This window comes from Passer montanus, unplaced genomic scaffold (genome assembly GCF_014805655.1).
Source record: "Passer montanus isolate IOZ18808 unplaced genomic scaffold, ASM1480565v1 scaffold129, whole genome shotgun sequence".
NCBI lineage: Eukaryota > Metazoa > Chordata > Aves > Passeriformes > Passeridae > Passer > Passer montanus.
The window spans coordinates 891,729-915,908 of record NW_024359721.1 but is presented as its reverse complement, the minus strand read 5'-3'; the positions used below and the strand labels follow the sequence as shown (position 1 = coordinate 915,908).

General features: G+C 38.4%; 1 protein-coding gene across 11 annotated transcripts in view; it reads left to right on the top strand.

Annotated features, from left to right (window-relative positions):
• The window catches only part of FHOD3 (formin homology 2 domain containing 3), a 372,220-nt gene that overhangs the window by 50,734 nt on the left and 297,306 nt on the right, over nucleotides 1-24,180 (top strand). For all 11 annotated transcript variants that reach the window (XM_039698711.1, XM_039698710.1, XM_039698704.1 and 8 more), the window contains exon 3: nucleotides 5,494-5,558. In XM_039698711.1, coding sequence (XP_039554645.1) covers nucleotides 5,494-5,558 — 65 coding nt within the window. The remainder of the gene's footprint in view (nucleotides 1-5,493; nucleotides 5,559-24,180) is intronic.

The following is a 24,180-nucleotide window of genomic DNA, read 5'->3' as shown; positions in this document are numbered from 1 at the left end:
AAATGTGGGCAGAGCTGGAAGCTAGGGGAGCAGCAAACCTTCCCATCTTATAACAAATAATGAAAATACAAGGTACCTATACTGTTTGCCAGGATATGATTTTATTTTCCTTTATTTTCCTTGATTTGGTGAAACTTAGGAGGGCAAACCTGTAGGTTTTTGTTTTGTTCCACAAGTTAAAAGCAGGCTGCTGCTGGGAACCAATTGTGCTTTACAGCGCTCCTCTAAGGTAGGATGAGAAAGGGCCTCAGCTGAGCTTTTGGCCCTGTGCAGGGGGAAAGGTAAGGTCCATCCTCTGAACCCCCTTCTTACAATCCCTTTACTGCTATTGTCCGTTTGAATTGAAACTTCTAGTATTCATTTTCCACCACATCTGGGCTCTATGTCCAGAATTTTGGCTAGGATATGAGGGAAAGGATGCACATTAGTTTAAATAGCCAAACTTCTATGTGCACAAACAAACTACTTTGTAGTTTTCAAAGGTTTTTCATAATTGTACTTTCTAGCACATGAAATGATTTTTCTCTCTGAGTTAGTCTCAAGAATTATCTCTGTCTACAACTGACTGATAACACTAATCTTAATGGATGAAATCCCTGCTTGGAAAAGAGTACAATGAAAGTCATAAGAATATGCTACTTGAAAACTGTTCTGAGGGTAGGATATGGTTGCCTATTATAATCTATTTATTTATTTTTAAAGAATCCCCAAAAAACAGAGTCACCCTAAGAAGATGTATCACTCTTAGTTGCTGTTTTGCCATATGAATGTGTGTAGCACAGCATGAAAGACTGAAATCCAAGTTTGCCTTTATGGGGTAATGTTTTTTTATATACTTTAAATATTTCTGAAATAGAAGAGTGTACAGACCCTGGCTAAGAGCAGAACTTAGACACTCTCTTATCTACATTAACTGAAAAATCCAAATTGTTGGTGAGCTAATCATGGCTTCTAACAGCATTGGACTCAGCTTCTGCTTATGATGGCCTTTTCATGATTCAGATGTCTGCAACAGATTTTATTTTTTGAGCAAATACAATGAAGAATAGTAAGTTTGCTTGTCTGTGAGACTACAGTGTTATTAAAACCATTGCAATTGTCTGCTGCTGTGCTATAAAACTGTAGCTTTTTCCATGGCTGTCAAGTATTGTGTAGAAAACAGAACAGGAGGAGCCCAGAAGGACATAGCATGGCCTTTTGTAGAATTAACACCTTTAATCTAATGAATTTTCTTTACTGAGTTTTTAAGTAATCATTAACAAAGTTAGAAAAGTGATTTTGTGCTTGGGTTTTAAATTATAAAATAATGTGTTTTCAGAATCAGGGATTGTTTGGAGCAAAATTTATTGAATTGAAATATGTAGCCATTTGGAAGAATATTAGGAAGTCTGAATAGTTGCTTTCTGAAAGAAAGAAAACATTGAAATAGAAATTGTATGTTAATTGATGCATTCTCCTATTTTACCAAGACGAGCTTTTTCAAGGAAATGATAATGGTCTATCTTGCTAGTAACGTTAATGAATCTTAATTACATATTTACATAAAAGTCCAATTTTTTATACCAGCAGGTCTTTAGTATAGGTCTGAGAAGAAGGATATCATGTATTGATAAAATAAACTCTTTTAAAATTTCCTTTCAAAGTTTCCTTGAAACATTAAGAGAAGACTGTTTGTGGATTTCTTTTAATGTGTGGTTTTGGCGTTAAATGGTTATTATTTTGTTTGTTAATGCCTTTTCCCCTCTGTACTCCTAACAACATTCTTGGTATTTTTCCCCTGGTCAAGGGATTGCTTAGCTCAGACAAAGGCTTTGCTTCAAAACAAGTAACAGTCAATTGAGGTACTATTTTCAAAATGTCACTTAAATCAAGGCTTGAAAATGTATAATTGAGGGAAACTATTTGTAATGTGGTACATAAACAATGACAAAATAAAGCATTTATATTCCATAAGACAGGCACTCAGTGAGCAGTTGGCATGTGCTTGTTTAATTTATTAGAAAAATTGAATATAGAAAACGTTTTGTGTCTTGGTAACTACAAAGACTAGAAGTTAATCCTATAGCAGTAATGATTCTGATCTCAACACAGATCAACATAATGCTATTTCAGGAAAATATGTGAAATTTGCCTACTCTTCTTCTGCTAAATTTCAGCTATGAAATTAACTCTGTTTAATACTTACTGGATTTTTTTTTGAATAAACAGTAGCCAGCTGCACTGACTGAAACTTTTTTTTTTAAAGTCATATCAATAAAAATATAAGCCTTACTTAAGAGTAGATTACAAACTTTATTACATGTCTAGATTTTGTTTTTAATAAATGAACCTTGTTTATTGGAAATAGTCTTTTCTTCTGTGTATTTTTGAACCTGCTTTGTTTTTAATGCAAATGGCCTGTCTGTCCTGTGGTACCCCCCCTTCCCTGTCCTGATATCATGGCAAGCTTGATTACAAGCATGCTTTTTAATACTATTTGGCCGGTAGTTCATGAGTCTGTGAAATCATTGATGGATCTCAAGTTACCCTTTTCTTGGAATTTTTTATTGTAATATGCTTTCCAGGAAACTGGTATGTGTAGAATCAGGGATGCAGTAATTTTCAGAGGTGATCTTCATTTTGCAAAAGTCTTATTCATATTGCATGACAGTCAAAAGTATTCATCAGGAAATTGCGTCATTCCTAATATTTTACATGTGACTGGTCTTATTAGAATTAGCTGCTGTGTGGTAAATCTAGTATGCCTAAACCACAGAAAATGCCTCTATAGTGATGATCATGCTGTGGCCTGGGGGGGAAGTGGGGGAAATGCACCATCATAAGTGAGTCTTCATGTTTGTACTTTCTGGGGCTTGAATCATTGATTTTGGTAAGCTGGAAAAATTGCCAGTGCAACCAGTGGGAGATAAAAATTAATGTTTGTGTTTGTGAGCTTTTTCTGTCTTGGGAGGTATTACAGTTGCAATGATAGTGTAGAACAGAGCCTTAGAAGAGAGCTTGCTCTAGGTTTTGCTTTAAGTTTTCAGGGGTCTTTGTAAGGAGATGAGGTTGAGGAGGAAGTAGCACCACTGTTGAAGAACTACCAAAAAAAAAAAAAAAGGCCTTGTTTATACCAGGAAACATTGAACATTGGATTTTTAGAAAAGAAGGAAAAACTCTATTAAATTGTAATGGGCCTGAATCTCTACAGACCTTAAAATGGTGCTGATTTCTCAGGTCCTCATGTTTAGTCTCTCTCTGATGGCTGGGCACCTGCTGTTCTTTCAGCAAATCACCACAGACCTGTAGATTTCAACAGAACATTGGTGAAGTCGTTGTACCCTACAGACTGCTAAAACACTAGAGAGTTCTATGATGGTAATGTTCATTATTTGTTAAAACAGCAATTTCTTTTAGTTGATCAGTTTTTTCAGGATGGGAAAAATAATAAGTCTGATTATATAGACTTCCTTTTTCTTTGCTAATTCTGGGCTATAATTTTACAATTCTGAAATAAACAATCTTGACTCAATTCTTCCATTTTCTGATTTTATCTTGGAGGATTTGTGTATGTCAGGTGTATCAACAAGTCCATCAAGGAAGGGAGATGAAGAGAAGCAGTTTCTGTACAGAATCAGATGTTGTGAAGGGCAAGAGGTTTGGTAAAAAATTCTTTACTAACTTGGCAAATTCAATATTCTGGAACATTGAATCCTGGCACTCCTGTGGGGAAGGACAGACGTTAAAAATCTGAAGAATATGAATGCAGGAAAAGACTGTGTTCTACCAGAACAACAGGAGACATTTAGATGGACAGAGAGTGAGTCCTAAACCTGGAACTGCTGTAGGGAATTTCACAGTCCAAACTACAGCCTGCTTTTGTGGGGGAAATAGCATGTGCTGCTTGGCACTTCCAGTTATGAAGAGAAGGGTGACATTTTGCCCACTAATGATGTCCAAGTGGATCCTTTAAATAGTAATTTTGATTAAAGGTTTTTGGTTTTGCTATTTTTAAAAGAAACTCCCTCTGTTTAACCTTTTTTAAAAATCTATAGAGAAATAGATTACTGGAACTGAAACTGTCCTCTATTAGCAGGTACACAGGTCAACATTAATCACTTTTTTCCAGGTCCTTACTTTTCTTTGTTTTCCTTTATATTTCCTAAGGACAATATTTTTATGAAAATACCTGTTACTACTTACCTTCCTTTCTTCCCCTGCAGATCTTTCTGAGAAGTAATATAAGATGTTTTGCTCAGTTTTTTAATGAAAATAATAAAAAAAAAATTTTGTTCTGCAAAATAACTGAGCAGAAAAACAGTAAGGTGGGAAAGAACTTCTGTTGTTGCTAGAAAACTGTTTTAAGTTACAGCCAGCATAAGATGCTGCTGGGTGTCTGTGTAAAGGGTTTGGGCTTGAATCCTCTCAGCAGAGTTGCAAAATATGTAACTGAGGAAGGTTGTGCTGACTTGTGCTCTAACTTGTATGTCAAAGTAGGTCTACAGTTCGCATGACACAAATTAAGGTGCATCTGATAGTGTTGTAAAAACAGTGTGCCCTCGTGAGTGTTTTCCCACAATAAATTCACTGAATCACAGAATGGCTGAGTAGGAAGGGACCTCTGGATATCCTCTAGACCACCTAGAGCCACTTGTTCAGGAACTGCCCTTTTAGTTTCAAAAAAAAGAGGGAGAATATGCTGCTGTACAAGCATAAAAGACATTTGGCATTTCTTACCCTCCCACCTTCCATCAGGTGAGCACATTTGCGTGCAGAGACAATGTGTTGTCAGTGCCCTCATACTGGTTTGCAGGTGTAGCACTAGAAATCAAGAACTGTGTTCTTGTCCAGGTTGAAGAAATGCAACTAAACGTAATTTGGCTGAAACCCAAATGAGGTATTTAGCAGCTAATTAAAACAGTCATTCCATTGAAGCCCAGTATGGAACTGAGAGTCAGAGTGAGGAAGGACCTCAGTTTTGCCTCTTTGCATGAAAAACATCTACTTTTGTGCTTTAAAGACCCTTTGGGCTACATAAGCAGGCAGAGCTGTGAAAGTGTCAACAACTTCTTGTTTAACCTTGGATTTTCTTTTAATACTTAATTATACCTAGCATGAAAGTGTTTCTGTGAAAAGTAAAATGTGCAGTCATAACTTCTCTAATACAGTTTTCATTGTGGTGGGCTGTCCTTGGCAAGTGTCCAGATGCCTATCCAGCTGCTCTCTTGCTCCCTGTCCTCAGAAGAGGGAGGGGAAATAGGATAAAAAGAACTTGTTGTTTGAGATAAAGATGGAGAGATCACTTAACCATTGCTATCATAGATATAACCATCTTGATGAGGAAAATTAATTTATTGCAAATTAAAATGGAAGTGGATTATGAGAAACAAAGACAAAATTTCTAATGTCTTCCCTTCCCTCCCACCCTTTTTTCCCTAGGCTCACCTTGACTTGTTTATTTCCAGTTCCTCTTCTTCCTCACTATACCTTTACATATTTTTCTTCTCTTTTTAGGAGGGGCAAGAAGCACAGCATAATTCTGAGGACCCAGTTGTCAGTGAGAGTCCATGCCTGCATTGGTAAGTTGAGTTCCACATGTCTGAAAGAGACCAAATAAACAGAATCAATATCCAAGAAGCAAGTCTGGGGAGTATGAATCAGACTTGGCTGTGTTCCAAATTGACAGTAATGGCCAATAAACTGATTTTATTATTTTGTTTGTTGCATGCTGAACTTAGGTTGTATTAGCTACACTACCTTTAAAGCATGTTAAATATCACAGGAGAGTATAGCATTTGACAGTGTAGTCAGATGGTTGGGTGGTTCTTCGAAGAATCTTTAATTATCTGTCTTGTCACAGCCTTTGTGTGCACCTGAAAAAGACTGTGTTCTAGCTTAGGGAATGGGATCTGAAGAATTGTTGGCTGGCAGCTAACTGCTATATTTTACTAGCATATAAAGTTTATTACTTCACATCTTGCAGAATTTGGCTGCATTGTTGTCATTATCACAGTGTCAGTGTCTTAGAAACCCTGGTTAAAACAAAGTTGTCACAAGAAGAAGTCTAATGAAAGTCATAACATCTGTGTCAAAAGAGCTTTGAGGTTGCATGAAAGGAATCTGAATTCAGCAGAATGTTTGAGTCAGTGGCAAAGCTAATGCTCATGTCCTGGTGACAGTATGAGAGATTCTATGTGTGGCTGGTTTAAAACAAAAAAATTAAAAATCATGTGTGTCTGTGCCACAGTTGTTTTCAGCTTCTCTGTAGTAGAATCAACAGTGTAATATGTTTGACTTGTTGGTTGTGCTTCAAGGTATTGTAGATAAAGCCTTGAAATATAGGTCTCTTCCTTAAAAGGAATAGGAGGATTTCAAAGTTTTGTGTCATTTCTGCAGTGACTTTTCGAAGATTCAGGCTTTAAATACAGCTAAACATTTTCCCCTGCCCCCAGGATATGTTATGAAATGGCATTTCTGAGAATTTGAACTGAGTATAAGCAACCTACAGAATTCCACAAATACCTCTCATTGAGAACAATCTCTAGGCTGCCTTGTGCAGGAACAGTTTCTCCTCTACTATCATTGACCTGGGGAAGAAAAGTAGAGCAAGCATACGTGTTACGTGTTAGAGAAGGAACAGAGATGATGCAAAGCCTAAACTGATTTTATAAATGTGAGTGAAATTAAGAACAGCTTGGAGAAGATTGTTCTTGTTAGGTCTGGAAGTATATTTGGCAAAACAGACCAGTACAGCAAGACAAGATTTGATAAGTTTCCCGGATTGAGGTTTTATAAAAAGAATTTTCATTACTTTTTTTTTTCTCCAGAGTGCAGCCATCGAGGAATTGGAGCACATAAGGTTCTGAGTGTCGACGTGTGGTTGAATTGTTGTTATCTGTTTTCATTCAAGCTTACTGTGGGCAATTAGCCATATTACTCTGCATGTATCTTAATTGTTCCTGTATGAAAGTGTAGTCCCTTGTCAGGTGCTGTTGCTCTCTGGCGGCAGTGATGCATTCAGCAGTGAGTACAGAGGAAGCCAGGCTGCAAAACTTGAGTCCAGATTTCAAACTCCTAGAGAAGAGGTGTGTTTGGATATGGGCTTTTGGCTTGGTTTATTGTAGTCAGAAAAGCCAAATGCACATTCTGGTTCTAATTTCCATCCCCCCTGCTGTAGTTCAGATTTTTGGGGTAAGTTTTTGTTTCAGCCTCTAGCTGGATGTAACGTAGTTTCTTTTCTCTTATTTTCTTTTTAATTTCTTTTCATATCAAGTTTGTCTTTTTTTTTTTTTTTTTGTATGGGATAGTTTGAAAGAGTTGGGGAATATTCTGTTTTTCATACTACTGGCACTGTTTGCAGAGGTGTGCCACCTGGCAGTCAAACCTGTCACAGAATAAGAGGGTTATTTCACTGGCACAATGGGGTACTGCTGGTGGGTGGGTGTGTGTGTAACATCAGCTCCCTGTTAACGTCTCTTTTGAAATGCAAGCATTAGGTTTAGATGTTAAAAGATGTGTTACATATTTGGAGTAGAAGCCAGGAGCTAGAGGAATCTGAGATGGTGTTATGTGGAGTAAAATTGTCATGCTTTGGGTGTTTTCTTTCAGTCTTCACAGTCTCCATGGAAGGCATTGTTGTTAGCAATGTTACTGAGTCTGCAAAGTCCCCAACAGGTTGCTAGGGCTGCTTTCTGAGAAGGTGTGGTTTGTTATGTTGTGACCTTTCTGCAGAGCCTCCTGTCATCTTTGTTTTCAGAGCTTTACTTTGTTCTTAAGAGCTGATAGGTGTAAAGGAATAGCTCTCCTGCCATAAACTCTCCCATTTTGAAGCTGGATCAATATTTTTTTCCTTCTTCCTAACTTACTGTACTTTCAAATTGTGGGAAATAACAGAAGTGTTTATGTTCAGATGTCCAGATAAAGTTTTCCATCATTAGTGACTTCAAATCTCTGGAGAATTAATTTGGCTTCAGTGTCCCAGCATGTATTGACTACATCTACTACTACTGATATTTCTGAGACTCAGGAAGAATTAACAAGTCTCATGTCAAGTGGGGCAGAGTTTTTGGTTTCAAACAGAGCAGGGAAGGAATAATACTTAATAACTTGAGTGTAGAAGTTGTGGTATTTTCTACCCTGTTAAATACAAGTCCATCTTAACTACCTTAATTTAATGCATTACTACTTTCTCTTCTCTTTTTTTTTTTTCAACTCTCAATTTGAGTTCTTTTCTTATGTGCATACTAAGAACTTTCAACATAAAGGAATAATTTTTCTTTTAAATATTACTCTATTCTCCCATTTTGGCTTAATCCTGATTAAATTATCAGGATTCATTAATAGCTAATAATTTTAAGTGGTTTTAATACAAACGTCAATATTTAGAATGTTTCTTTAAATCAAAGGAACATTGCTGAAACCAGTTCTGTTCAGAGAACATAACTAATTGAAAATTATAGATGTATTTTTGTACTTGTTGATGTCCAAAGACCTTAGTGGAGGAATCATAGAATCAAAGAATAGAGAGGGTTGGAAGGAATCTAAAAATCATTTAGTTCTAACCTAATGACTAAAAGTCATTTAGTTCTAACCCCCTGCTATGGGCAGTGATGCCACCCACTAGAACAGCTTGCGCAGGGCCTCATCCAAGCTGGCCTCCAACACTTCCAGTGATGGGGCATCTACATTTTCTCTGGGCATCTGGTTCCCGTTTCTCACCACTCTCACAGTAAAGAATTTCTTCCTAACTTCTAATTTAAATCTGCCCTCTCTCAGTTAAAAACTATTGCCTTTTGTCCTATCCATATATAAAGTCACTCTACTTTTTAAAAAGACTCCTTTGATTACTGCAAGGCTGCTATAAGGTCTCCTTGAAGCCAGGCTGAAGAGTCCCAGTTCTCTCAGCCTTCACAGGACAGGTGACCAGAGGGCTGGAGCATCTTCATGCCCTTCAGACCTGTTCTACCAGGTCCATGCCCTTCCTGTGCTGGAGACCCCAGAGCTGGATGCAGAGCTCCAGATGAGGTCTCAAAAGGGCAGAATAGAGGGGCAGAAGCCCCTCACTCACCCTTCTGGCCACACTTTTGATGCAGCCTAGAACATGATTGGCCTATTGGACTCTGAATGCTCCTTAAATCACATAGTGTCAACTGTAGGGTTTTCTTCCCACAAGCTTTCGAATTTGACCTTTTATTCAAATCACATTTATTATGACTTACTACCCTTGTGGGAAAAGTATTTTTAGTATTTTTGGCAGCCATATGACTTTGTATTAGTTGTGTCTTAACATTATTTTAGTTTGTATATATTTAACAATTACAGGGCTCAGCTGAAGCCTTGATAGAGTCTAATGTAAATGGGAATGTAACTATAGAGAATGAACACCAACAATGTCAAAAGTTTTAGCCCCTGAAACTACATGGATGGCTGTAGTCAGAGCAACATTATGACAGTGAAGTTTTAAAGATCTTTACGAGCTCCACTTTTCCTGCAGAAGGACTCGGTTTAACCATTAGGTCCTTGGTCGGCCAGTTCTGTTTGCAGCTCCTGCTTCATTTGTTTGTTCATTGCTTCATGGCTTTTTTCTCAAATTCTGGTGTGATCTCTGAGAGAAAAGGCACCATTTGCTCTTGTATATGTGGATGCTTTATTTAACCCAAGAGAGCTCCCATGTCCTCTTCTACAATGCTTATTCCTGTGATGTTATGTCAGGAGTGTTGCAATCAATGCTGAGAGTGATGTTTGGACAGGGATCCATGACAATGACTTAGAATGATTCTGCCGAAAGAAGTATGGTATAAGCTTCAGTTGTTAATACAATGTAATACAAGAAGAATGCAAATAACAAAAGTTGATGTGATTCTGAGTGGATGTATTGACCTGGGATTACTTAGAGTACTGTGTCTTGGAAGGTTAGCAAATGTTGCAAGGAGTATTTTAAATTTTACTACCTTTTTGTGTCAGTTTATTATTAAAAAATCCCCCCCAAACCCCAAGCCAAATAAACAAACAAAACCAACCAAAACAGACACCCAAGACCCGCAGTTGGTTATTTAAATGCTTTTTCTCTATAAAATCAAGTTTTTGTATGGTTAGATCTCTCTCCTATATTTGTGCAAAATTTTCTTTTATCTGCCAATAGATTAAAAATAATTTGCATAGATATTTGTGTATATTGCATTTCATAGCTTGATCCAGGGCCCTAAACAGAATGCAAGTGTATTATTGCAAGAGTCTTGCAAAATGTATAATACAGCTTTGGTATAAGTTGTTATAACCATTTTATAATCCTCTTCTATTGGCTGTTGCATGTGAGTAGATGCAGAGTTACTCCACAGTGGATTATTCCCAACTCTGGGACACCAGTGCTGCTGTGCTGTAGAGCAGCTCTTTCTAGTCCCTACTATCAGGGCATCTGTGTTAACCAGCAGTATTAGCACCAATAACTCAGCCTTTCCACAGAGCTCTTGGGATTATCTTTTTGATATCCCCTTGCTCTTAATATCATTTATGAAATGTAGCCATAAATATTTTCTTGAGCCTGTATTGTTCTGGGATACCTGAGGGAAGCTGTAAGCTGGTTGTAACCAGGGGCCTAGTAGAAGACAGCTGTTTTTATTTGTCCTGTAATAGCTGAGCTATGCACCTAGTCCTTTTTTCCATGTGCAGTTTTCCTTTCTGTTATCCATTATGTGGACTTGTCGCATGTGTTAGAGAAGATATGATTAGATTCTACAACTATTTCTACATCTATTGAACGTTCTGGTAGGACTTGCACCTCAAGCATGTGGAGGGACAAATTCCTCCCGAGTGGAACCACTGTGCTTTCACAAAGAGAAAATCTTATCTTGAGTCTGTAATTTTACCTGGCCGTTTGTTGCAGAGAAGTTGAGATACACGGACTGAAAGTGGTGGTGGGGGGGGGGAAACGTGGCTTTTCCTCATAAGAGCATTGAAATGTTTAAAAGTCAGTGCTGTTATGGTTAAGGAAATATGAAACCATGTTGCATTTCATTCTCTGAGAGCGAAGTTAAGCTTGAGCCTGCAACCCATGTTCTTGGGTTCTTGGTACTGTCTCACATGAGATGCTTCTCCCTACAAATATCATCACCCTATTTCATCTTTCTGGAATTTTTGCATTTGCTGAGTGCGGGAGTAGGTTTTTCATGGCCATGGACAATGTGAAGTTCCTCTAGCTCATGCTTTAAAACCTTGGTGCTTTTTTTTTAAGGAAATAACTTAATAGATTTTAAAATGAACAGCTTTCTTTTGATAAGGGAGTTTCTGAACACACTAAGAAAAGGAGTCTTACCAAAAAGCTTTCCTAAAGGAAGCTTAATTGTAGGACAATGAGCTGTTCATTTGGGCAAGTAGTGAAACATTCCAAAGAAAGAGAGGAACTTTGGATTGTTTGAAGGACATTTTACAGTTTTATGTTCAGTGCTAGGCATTCCTAATAGAAAACATTTTCAGTCTGAGAGAGGGAACATGTGGAGAGCATTAGCAGTTCAGTAAAACGTGCAACCAATTCGGATTTAATTTAAAGGGAACAAAAGAGGTGCCTTGAGAATTTGTCGGAAGCGCTGTGGTTTTGCCTTCTTTGCACTGATGGTAACAGGAGTGAGAGAGAGAGAGGTGAGTTGAAATTGCTTTATCGAATATCTTCTTAGCATAATTGGGACCAAAAAGACTGTGATTAATGGATTTAATGGTGCTACACAGGGATCTTGCATGCATTATGGATTTGTAATCGTGATACGCTTCCTATGACTCTTGCTGTAACTTGGTAAAAGTCCTGACTTAAATGAAGATAATAAACAACATACTTATTAGATGTAAACTGACATCACACAAATTGAAAAAACCTGAGAAGGAATGCCAGAACTTGGGGGGAGTTTTTTAAGGGCTAGGCTTTTTTTAATAGAATAATTTGAGTTCTAGTTAAGGCAGTGCACACAGTACTTACTGGGGCCTGCATCCAGATGTGATTTGAGATATCTGGTTCAGCTCTCTTTGAGTGAAATGTGAAATAGCTGCAAAGGCTGTGATAAAAATACCTTTTTTGGCTTTTAGGATTATTTAAATTTTCTTTCCTGAGTATGTGGAACGCAGATGCTCTAAGTAAAATCCCCTGGTTCCCAGATCAGATTACTTTGTGAAAAATCTATCCATATATATAACTTGTGGTTTTGCTTTAAAAATGTACACCTCTTTAAATTGAAATGTTAGATTTCTGTTGTACTCCTTGTGCACGTATTTGGTCAGCCTCTTTTGTGGGCATGAACCATGGTACTTCCCCATAACCTCTGATTTGCCTTCTGTTATCTCACTGAGAAACCACTGGGCCAGTTCTGTAGGATCTCAGAAGTTGTTTGAGACAAGGGTACATTTTCAAGATTTGCCCTGCATATTTGTTTTAAATTATGATACTTAAATAGACTTTGTAGCAAGAAGAACCGAGAGGCTTTAGAGCAGGTAACGGTTCCATTAGCAGTGGCATTTTCATATTGAAGTGGTAGATTCTTGCATCAGATGGCCTTGTTCCAGATTTGAAGGGACATCTGTGGGGCATGCTAGTGAGATGCTTTTCTTGTTTTGGGAAGCATTGTTTTAAAATATGAAAGCTTAGCTGACTCAACTCACACTGGGAAGTGCTGCAGAAATTGAGTAATATGTATTTGAATTCAGATATCCTCTTATCCTCTTTCTGACTTTTTTTTTACCTGACAACTTTCCTTTTTTTTTTTTTTACCATATGTAAAAATCTGCAAGGAAGATGAAATCTACTTTTGACTCTGAATAGCAAGATTTAAAACAAGTCCTATTTCTAAACAAAATAAAAACAATAAGACTTCCTCAATCATCTTTAATTGTACTATAAAGGAAACTATCTCCTCATAAAGCCAGGAAGAGAAATTAGTATGATACTTTGATTCCCACTGCCCAACAGAAATCCATTTAGACTAGTTTCAGATTTTTTTTCGTCTAAACATATCTTCTTGGGGATTAAAAACAATTCTGTAAAAAAAAATTCAACAGTTTACAGCTGCTTATAATGGACTCCTTTGAAAAAAACTGGTAACAACAGTTGTATCTATGTTAATGAGATCAGTGCTATTGATAGCACATCATGAGCTGTTGATAGTTTTCATATAGTTTCCCTTTTTGGCTATTTGCACTTCCCACATACATTACAGATATTGGTATTGACAGACAAAGCAGTTCTTCCTCTTATGGTTGGTATTCAGACTGTTGAACTCATTTTGCCGTAGACTGAAGTACAGCATGTTCAAGCCCTTAATTAGGGAGAAAAAAAGTTCATATGAAATATCTTCAAATTAATTAGCATTACACTTGGAAAAGAACTGAATTATTTGTTTCCTGCCTCCATGTAAACCTGTTCTATACTTAACATATAAACCAAACAAGTGAATTGGATTCAGATTAGTTCTCTTGAAACAATCCAGCACATTCTCATGTTTTAAGCTTTACCCTGCTGAACAGTAAAACTAAATTAAGGACATAAACTATGGAAGCAAAATTAGAAGCTGTTACTTAAAAGCTGTGGGTTTGGAATAGGAAATGTTGGTATTTCTATGTGATGTTGTTTTCAGCCCAACTTCTGATTTATCTTTGTTTGCAAGGAAGGCCGAGGGTTGCTGATTTTGCTGAAGTGGAATTAGGCTAAATGTAGTTCAATCCTCTCTGAGGTGTTGCAAGATGCATGACCTGCACATGTAGTGCAATAAAAGGGAAGAAAAGTGTTAGTTCATAAAACAGGGAACCATGCTAGTATGGAAAGTAAGCTTCTCTTCTCTTCAAATGAAGCATTATATTTAAGCTTTTGATGCCTTATGATGGTTTATTTCATATTAGCTTAAAAAAGAAAAGGTGCCCATGTCATTGAAATGCAAGGTCTGGAGATGCATGTTTGAACATTGTCAGACTGATTATCTTTAAAAATGGCATACTCAAATGTGCAAACTCATGGTCAATGATGCTTCAAACAAATGCCACTTGCCAACTTTTTGTGAACTTGCTGCAAGTACAGGTATACAAGTATTATAGTTTAGATCAGAGCTATGTAGTTTTAGTCGTTATACTTACTGAAAGGAAGGCTAAGTTTTATTATCATTTGAAGATCTCACTATGGAAGATGATATCAAATACATGTGGTTTCATAATGCTGTTCAACTGATTTTTTGTATGGTTTAATAACTTTTCTTCCCACAATGATATGTAATGATAAATGCACTATCTCGTAATTCAGCAGTCAAGAAATAGTTCAACTGATTTTTTGTATGGTTTAATAACTTTTCTTCCCACAATGATATGTAATGATAAATGCACTATCTCATAATTCAGCAGTCAAGAAATAGTTGCTCTCTGTTGTTGATTTTCATTTTGACACTCAGGTAGTGTGTACTGTTCTTTCCCAGCCTTCAGCTATTCTATTCCTATTTCATTTATATTCTTTTCATCTTTTTAATGTGCAGCTGCTTTTATTTCTGTAGAAATTAAGATGATTTAATTTGTAAATTGTGTGCTTCTCAATTTATTTATTTCGTTAAAGAAATACTTCAAAGATTGAGGAGCTTTGTTTAAATAGGTGACAGAGCACCCCAATTTAATATGTGTTGTTTTCTCTAAGACTCTCAAGTGAGATATACCAAATCGATCCAGTTTCAAGAATAAAGTGTTCACTATAATGAAAAATATTGTGACAGTACGTCTGGAAGCATTTGGATGAAATTCTTGTTTTGAGCTCAGAACATGCCATGGTCAGATGTGGTCATGAATGGTGGAAGAAGCACCACTCATTTTCATTATGATTTTTGTACTTGCATGAGCTTGGTGAAATTGAGGAAATCATGGTATCTCTGTCTGGAAAAGGGGAAGAGAGAGATGGCAATATTTAATTTGGAATATTATGCAATGTGGAAAATTAGCTTTATTTCACAACTTTTCATGCCTTCAAGTGTTTTTAAGTATGAGCTGATCTTTTTGTGGGTGTGGGTGTTTTGTTTGGAGGGGGGGGAGAATGTGTTTGGTTTTGGTGTTTTTTTGGTTGGCTGGTTGATTTGTTTTCTTGTGAAAAGAAAATACAGATGTGCAGCATCTGTATTTTAATAATGATAACAGCTTCTTTAAGGCTTTTTTCCCCCTGCTTATGGCTCAACAAGGCACATAAAATTTAAGCTACAAAAAGATAAAGTTACAACCTCTTTATTTAGAACCCCAGTAGTTACTGTGGCTGAGCAGCATGCTATTGTAAGATGTAGGATGTCATAAGCTATGTCAATTCATATTTAGCAGTTTGAGATAAGTCTGGTATGTATGAAGTTATATATCAGGTTTCTTTTAACCTTTCAGGCATTAAATATTTAGCTCTGGTCTTTGTGTTAAAACATGAAGAGGAATATGTTGGTAAACTCTTTGCTTAATAAAGACCCTGTCTCTGCCGGTTTATTTCTCCCTGTGGCTATACACAAGGATTACACATTGGCTTTAATGGCCAGAATGTCTAAAAACTGGCATATCCAGTTAACTTGTTTCTGTACTAGGGAGTGAAATATAAATGTTTGATGTCTTCCTTACTTCTTCCTATAATCCTAAATTCAATTCAGTGGACACTTAAAAGCCTATTCAGAATCAAATGCCTGTGGAGACATTTGCTTTCTCCTTGACTTTGTATGAAATAAAGAAAGCTGAGAGTGTGGAAGGGTTCTCATCAGGTTGGGCATGGGAGGAGGCTTGGGACTGATCTCACCTGTGCCCAGGGACTAGGGCTTTCTTTAGCCCTTTCAGCAGGTGGACTTGTTCTGTGATGTGTAGGGACTGCATACGCTGTTTTGGGTAGGGAGGGTGGTGGTGATGCCGGCAGGATGGCAGCCACCTGTGACTGCCTTTCTGCTTCTTGCTTCTCAGAGCATGCATGACTGGTTCCTTGTAACTGCATGAGAAATACATCAGGAGGCTTCCTCTTTCTTACCTTTTTTTCCCTGCTGTGCTGTTACGTTGAAATGCTTGGTGTTGCATTCAGGAAAAACTTGCCATAGAAAATGTGGGTATGTTTGCATGAAAGGTCTAGCACCATAAGTAACTAACCAGAAAAACTTTGCCAAACCCCTCACAAAAAAGGTCTGTTATATTATTCTCTTCAAAACCAGTATATTACAGTATATTTTATTAATACCAATATGTTGAAATTCACAGTACATTAAAAATATTTTGGAACTAGAAAGAGTGTGTGAGCAAATAAAATCCGCCCTTATATCTTTGCTGGAATAGTCAGGTACTACTGCAGTATTCTCTGCAGGGGTAGTGTAACCTGGGAAAAGGGTGCTGCGGGGATACTCTGAACAGCTCCTTAAAGCCCTGGCTGTGAGCACATGCTGTGCTTTTGACACAAGGTGAGTACAAGTGATGAATAACAAGCATCTTATAGCTACCTTAGGCAGCACACTCTGGTAGCAGTGACTGAGTCTCCTGGATTTTCACTCTGAGGTTAGTGATCTGCACATTGCTGTCACCATGGTATTCCTGTTTTATATTGTATACTGCTGCTGTTGTGTGTGGTCTTCCCTTCTGTACAGTGCATGTTTCAGGCTGACATTCAGTCATTGGCAGATCTTTACTAGGATTTTAAGAGGAGTTTTTCTAACCCAACAGCTGTGAGATTGAATCTTTTTGCTTTAAGCGACTAAAATGCATAGAATTAGAGGGATTAGATGGACCTAAAGGACCATCTGTGAGTTGGCAGTACCTGCTTGACTAGCTGCCTGTTACCTTGTGGTGCTGGGTACTGTTTCCAGCTGGCCCCTAGGGATGTTTATTGGGAAGGCGGGAAGTGGGAGCAATTCAAACACAGAAATTCCCAGTTTCTAAATTTCTCAGTAGGAAAAGACAAAACAAAAAGCTAAACAGAAAAACCGCAGGTGCTATGCAGAAAAAGCATTTTTGCAATTGTATCTGTTTTGTGAAGACTGAGAACATTTTGTCTTACTCTTAAAAAGAAAACCAAAAACCCATAAAAATGATCATCCAGGCTTCAAGAGAACCCTCCATTTCAGAAAACCCTCCAAAGGAAACAAGGAAACAGCATGGATTTAGTTCTTCCCTCATTTCTTTGAGGTAGGAAAGTAGTAAGACCCTTGCAAGTATTTTTTTTCAGCTGCCAGGTTGCTTCAAGTCATCAGGCAGAGTTATTCTTTCTCATAATGCTTAAATTGGTTTTAACTATGTAGGAGAAACCTGTTTCTAGGTGAAGGTTTACTGCTGTAGCACTGCCAGGGTTTCTCTTGTTGTCAGCCTCCCAGTGATGCCAGGCATGCTGCTTTGCTGCTGCATCAGCCTCTGGGCCTCCTCTGTCACGGGGAGCAGAACCAGCCCAGAGGGCACACCAGAGCATCTCAGTCAGGGTCCTGCCCTGAATTGCTCTTGCTCCATTGACCATAAAGGGAACAGATTTGGGAGATGAATTGCAGAGGTATGCATATGGTCCATTGCCCATTTCTGGTTTCTGTCTTCAGAGTTCTGATAGTCTCAAATGATGGCAGCTTTTTATTGAAGTTTGGTTCATTGCCAAGCTCTGAATATAGTTCTCGGAGTTTTCTCTTTGGTCGAGAGATGATCACAAGGTGTGTTAAAAGTCTCTTTTCCCCAACCCAGCTGTCCAAGAAGAAATCAGAAGTATTTGGCTGTTGTTCTCAAGGTTGTTTATTATTTTTTATCTAAAACATGTTCTGTCTGGCCTGCCAAGGTCTGTTCTGCAGGTTGGTCTGAGGCACACTCCCCACCCATGGGGCCGGTGTTGTCTTTTACACTACAAACTACGTATTTGATATTTACAGTTATGTCCCAATACCTATCACCTATGTTAGACAGTGACTTTCTATTCTAAACCAATCCCAAAATGCCACCATCACCAAGAAGATGGAGGCTAGGAAGAAGAAGAAGAAAGAAGGACAGGACAATGCCGTAATCCCTCCATCTTGTCCCTAGACTCCCACAGTAAAATTCTTCAAAATTCCACCTTTCACCCTCTGACAACTACAGTTATGCTACTTAAACTTTTGTGACTTGTAATTCTTCATATAAAGTTGGTAATTTGCTCCATGGGTTGAACTCAAAGCCATATGGATCTTTGGCTGCATGCCTGGGTCTCTGACCCCCCCCTGCTAGGGCTTTGAGCCATCCAGGGCATCCACAGGGATGTCCTGGGTTATGACATATAGTGCACTGATTACTTTTTCCTAGTTCCTGTCAGGATCTAATACATAATTTCTGTATGTAAATTTGGAATAACTTGCTGGAATAACTCCTCCAAAGTTTCACTGGAAAGAAAGCAAGACTAGGATTCAGGGATTCAGGCTATGAGTTACCTCCACTGGCTGTAAGGCCCATCATAAGGAATCAAATGGAGATGGAATCTGCTCTGCACATGTAGTGAAAGCTTTGCTAAGACTGAGACAGGAATTATCAATGTTGGTGCACAAGACTTTCTGTGCAAACCCTTGCACCAAAAGGTGTTTTGGTGTGACAGTGGGTCCATTCTACCCTTACGAAAAACCATCTGTACTCAGTTGAGATGGTGCTTTTTGATAACTTGTACCAGCCAGTTTCCCAGGGATCAGATGTGCAGGTACATGCCTTCCCAGGAGAAGAGGAAATTTAAAGAGTTTTACTCTGGTCTTTCTGACATGATTGCCCTCAGAGGAATCAAGGAGCTTCCTGTGTTGCAGAGCCTGCCATGTTATGTGCCAAGCTGTGGATGCTTAAAAAGGGGATTTATTTTCATTTTGTGTCTCTCCTATTGCTGCCAAAGAGTAACTTTCTGGCATTGCCTGCTCCTCTTCTGAGACTGATGCCCTGCAGCTGGCAGTTTCCAGCTGCCTGCCCGTGCCTCCTGCTGACAGATGGGTCGGTGTCAGGCGGTCAGGCAGCCCCGGCAGCGTACATGACCTGCTGCCTGTCCTGCCTCTGAGGCTCGACTCAGCTGTACTTTGGCATTCAGCACCCAGCTGGAAAGATCTTGTCTGTGTTCCCAAAGACTAATACGGAGGAGAGAGTCATTTTGTGGGCTGTAGCTGTACCTGCCTTCTCCTCACTGAAAAAAAGGGATCTGTTTTCAGGGCAGCTGAATGTCCAGGGCATCTAAATAACATACCTTATCAGAGGTGGCTGTGGCACATGTCAGCATTCACCCTTTTTACCCTGTCTTGTTGGTAGATAGTGAAATTGTGACTTACACTTGTCAATTCTGCCTTCTTGATATGACAGCCAGCATTACAGCAACCCAGCTATGTCCCGGTGACCTCTTCAGATCTGTCTGTACTGTTGCTGTCCATGTGCTTGCATATGCATGACAACACTGCTTTTAATTTTTCTTTTTTTGTTACCTCATTGATAGTACATGAAATGTATTACAGCCTCAGTACTTCTTATCAGGGTTAGCTTGTTTTTTTCAGGAAGAAAAACAGTAGCACAGTTTGGACGAAGAACCCAAATTCCTCTCTGCCTACCCTTTCTTTTCATGAATACTTTGGGGTTAAGTAATATCAGAATTATGCAGGGAACCTCTTATATTTACTTACATCAACCTCTCATTTCAGAATAAAAGTAGCTGTTATGGATAGAGCATTTGCTTGCAGATGTGTGTTCGCCATTTTGAGCACCATATCCAATTTGGAACTTGAGTGCTTTAGTTTTACAAGGAAGTTTCTTGGCTGGTGTAAATTGGCATGGATCCCCACCTTCAGCATTCAACCTTGCTTTTGTCTGTCCAAAGCAGTGGCCTAAACTGCTGGGTCCATCTCTTTCTGTTGGTCTAGTGCTTTTTCAGTAATCCCATGGTCCTCATGGGGCAGCGGGAAGTGTGTGACTGAGAACTTGGCATCTTCCCCTGAACCTGAGGCTCCCGATGTGCTGCCTCATGCCTGGAAAAGCAGGCAGCTTGTTTGTGGCTTTCAGGGATTTTAATCAGCCTGAGCAAAACACATGCTGGGGACAAGGTGATGTTCATGTTCCGTGGATTTCTCACGTGTGCCCATGTGACTGGATTAATTTTTCCCTTATGAGGTAATTAGGATTATGTTTCTCAGGCTCACTTTTTTGACAGTCTTGGTCAAATATAAGGAGATTAAATTTCTTGGAAAAATGGGTTTTCCTGAGAATGGGTATTTCTTTTCCGTTTTGATTCGTCAGTCTTTCATTAAAGATGTGTTAGTGAATAGCCCAGTTTTCTCCATCTTATGTTTATTGTTCCATGTTCTCTTGATTTTTGTAGCTGCCTGGTACTTTGGCTGCTCTGAACTGCATGAGTAGGAAGTGCTCATATTGTGCTGCTTATGTTCACAGAAAATGAATGAACACCTCTGGACAGCTGCAAAACAAATGCTGGTTAGAGACACTTGGTTCTCTGCTTTCAGGTCTGGAAAATTCCACCCTGGATTTTTATTTTTTTTAAGGTGCCACCTTTCTTTAAGTGTACTTTTTCTCTGATCATCTCCTGAAACCTGAATACTGTTCCCTTTTGCAGCTGAATCACATGTGCAATAGGAAAAAATTTAGTGTCTCTTGCCTGGGGGCAGCTGTGCAGGTAGAAAACAGATAGTCTACAGGCAGGAGCTGTAGGAGCATTCCTTGCTAGCAAGTGAGGTAAAAGCATAAAAACTTGTTCTGTTTTCTAAAGGGAAACAACTTTGTAATACCTAGGAACCAAGTAGAAAGAATAATACTGTATCCCCCCCTTGCAACACGGGTTTGCATGTTTGGAAAACTAAGCACGTAATAATGCAGTGTTAAATAACTCCAGCATCTTCAGGAAGCAGTTATTTGTAGTAAGATTGTGAATACTTGGTCTTTCTGTTGTGCTTTGATGAAGTAAAATAGGCTTGCAAGCACATACAGTGCACAGGTATAGTGCAAGTAAGTATAGAACTGACTTATTTTATACTGAATGGTCAAAGGAAACTATGAAGGTGATTGTTTTATTTTGTACATGATTATTTTAGAGACATAAATTGGATTATTCCCAATTGATATCTTCTGATTGATTTTCATCTTCCGTCTTAAAAAGGGTGGGCAAGCATGAAGTGATTCACAAATGGGCTGTGTGAGAAAATGGCCTTTGCTGGATCAGATCAAAGGTTCAGCTAGGCCAGTTCCCCAGTCCTGCTTCTCTTTGCAACAGCTAGTTTGAGTTGTTGAAGTGAAGAATATAAAGAAGAGTGACAGTGTTTCAGCAGAGTGTTCTCCATCCTCTGGCAGTTTTGTGCTTTAGGGACTCAAACGTGGTATCTTCAAGATGCTGTCTGTGAAATTTGTCATCCTCTCTAGATTTTCCTTCTGGGAACCTGCCCAGCTACATTTGAGACACCCTTCAAACTTTCAGCATATATAAAATATCACAAGCATGAGTTCAAACAATTCAACTGCAGCCCTGCCGCTGGGTGAGGGAGAGTTTTTTTTAGGGTTTTTTTTTTGTTTGTTTGTTTGGTTTGGTTTTTGGGTTTTTTTGGGGTTTTTTCTTTTGTTGTTGGTTTTTTTGTTGATTGGTTGGTTGGGTTTTTTGTGGATTTTTGTGGGGTTTTTTGGTTTTTGGTTTTTTTTTGTTTTTTTTTTTTTTTGTTAGTTGATTGGTTGGTTTTGTTGGGTTTTTGTTCTGGAGTTTTTTGTTTGTTTATTTGTTTTCTAGTAATTGGAACTTTAATTTTATTCCCTGTAGCTGTATTGGAAAAGGAGTTTGCTGTTCAACTTCAGCCTTCTGCTGAGAGCTCGGTAGCTATCTCTCTCAGTTATTCTTCTTCACTCTCACCAGATCATCTCTTTAAGGAGTGGAAATCCCCATAAAGGATGGGAAAGGCCTGTAAAGTATTTATGAATGGCTAGGTGTCCAGTGCAATAGGCTCCAGTGCAAACTGGACTGTTTTTGCTGTGTTATGCTTCTTTAAAATATTTCAACTGTTACCTGCTGTGACAAAGTTGACTAATGGCGAAACTGGAAGAGCTAGAGCTTTATGTGTAATGTTTGAGACTCAGGATCTCACTTGTAATTGCTATTGAAAATGGGTACACAATTTCTTCAAACAGTACTTTCATGATTCTTTCGTCTTTGTGTTCTTTTTAAAATAATTCTGAAGATCATTATGCTCTGGAGAAGCTAAAAAGGAGTGTTGCTACAGAACAGCATAATCTGAGCAGCTTCTGAGTGATAAAATTCAATTCAAGGCCATCACTATATGGAGAGTTTGTATGATTTTAAAACCGCACTAAAATGCCCACAAATCCCCCAGCCAAACAACCCAAAATCAAAAAAACACACACCAAATATGTAACACTGCTGTGCATTGAATGTCATCTCTCTCTTCTATTACCCAGTAAGTATGGGGTGTTCCTATGTCATTTCTTCATAGCTGAAACTCTTACCTCCTTTGTTCATTCTGCTCACCTGTTTCTCCCTTTCCATGTAATATTTTTGTTCACATTTTTAATGATCATGTAACCAGCACAGGGCCTGTTCATCAGATCAGTTCGCTAGACCCTACATTAAAATTTTGTGAGTATAAATGGGATATAATTTTAGCTCTGGAATTTCTGAGTAGGTAACGAAGATCTGAGCTTGCCCTAATATATCTCTTCTGATGTGAAAATGAAGGTGTACCCTGATGCATGTTTAGGTGTATTAAAGGAGCAGAACTAACCCTTCTGTTCATTGTTCCAGGATGGGCTTGTCTTAACTTGAATGTGATTAATCACCACACATCTGTTTTTCATTTTAATCAAAATGTAACTAATACCTCTTTTTGCTTGCTCATCACTGATTTTTTATGAGTCCATAACAGACTCAGAAAAAAGGTTTGCTGTGTTTGGCTGAAATTTGAGATCATTTGTGGAAAATTACTTGAATATTACCAGTAAATTTCAATTAATGTTATTTAATAAGAATAACTATAATTTGACAGAAAACAGGTCTTTGCTTTATGAGCTCATTACCTTATCAGAAATAACACCACTCCTCTGTCACTGTAGTTTCCCCTCTACTTGTTGAACTGCCAAAGGTACAGTGCTTGTAGAGGTGTTTTTCTCTTCTCCCTCACAATGGTACTTTTATAAGGCTTGAATGCAAGAATTTTCTGCAGACATTTGCTGTGGAAGTTTTCCTATTTGGAAAGGTCCAGCAATTCGTTGAGCCTATTGATGATTTCTAATAATTAGGGTTTCAGAAGAGTCAGTGTGGTGTCCCAGCCACTAATGCACACTAATGTCCCAGCCTTGTGCACACATGGGGAACAAAATTAAATACAGTAATAGCTTTCCTTCTCCTGGTCAGTTTGGTGATGTGGGTGAGCTGGAGAATTCTGTGTGTATTGAGGATTATCTAAGTTCAGGTTGTGGTTTCCAAGGGGAACTTTGCTGCCTCCTGCCCCTCCACCACAATTTGCCATCCTCTCAGTCCCACAAGTGCCTCTGCTAGACTGTGTTCATTGCTGGATCCACCAGAATTTAGTGGGATTCCTGGGAATAATCACGGTCTGTGTCCTGGCACAAGAGGGGGATGGACTACAAACACAGTGCTAAAAGATGTTTTATACATGCCTCAATTTTAACCAAAAAATATGAGCATCCTGTTTAAAAAAATGAATGTTTTTCAGATAGGTGCTACATTTCAGAGGATTAGGAAAAAGAAATCTGCATCACCTGTGCAAACTGGGAATGCATTATCCAAACCAGTGAAAATGTTCTGTTGAGGAAACTTGTTCCTTGTCCTGCTTTAAAACATCTAACATATTTTAAATCTCCTGATCAACTTGTCCTCCTGTTATCTTCACTCTCTGAACAGAATTTCCCCATTTCAAGCCAGAAACAGTTGCATTAATTTCTGCTGAAGCTCTGGGACATTAGCTTATCTTGAAATCAGTCCCTTTATTTGTTAAGTACTCATTATTTGAAGATCTCTTTTTGTTTTTTTTTTTCTTCTCTTTCTGCTTTGCAGTGTCTTAGAGTTGTGCACTTCAGTCACTGGTACTTTTTTACCATCAGGAAATGTGTTGATTACTTCATTTTTATTACTTGATTGCTCAGTCATTGTGAATTTCCATTTGATATGGGCTGAAAATCCTAACATTTTGCAGTCTGTTTGCATGTGTAAATCTGACCCACAGTGGCAAGGTATGGGGGTTCTTAGGGCAATTACTGCTG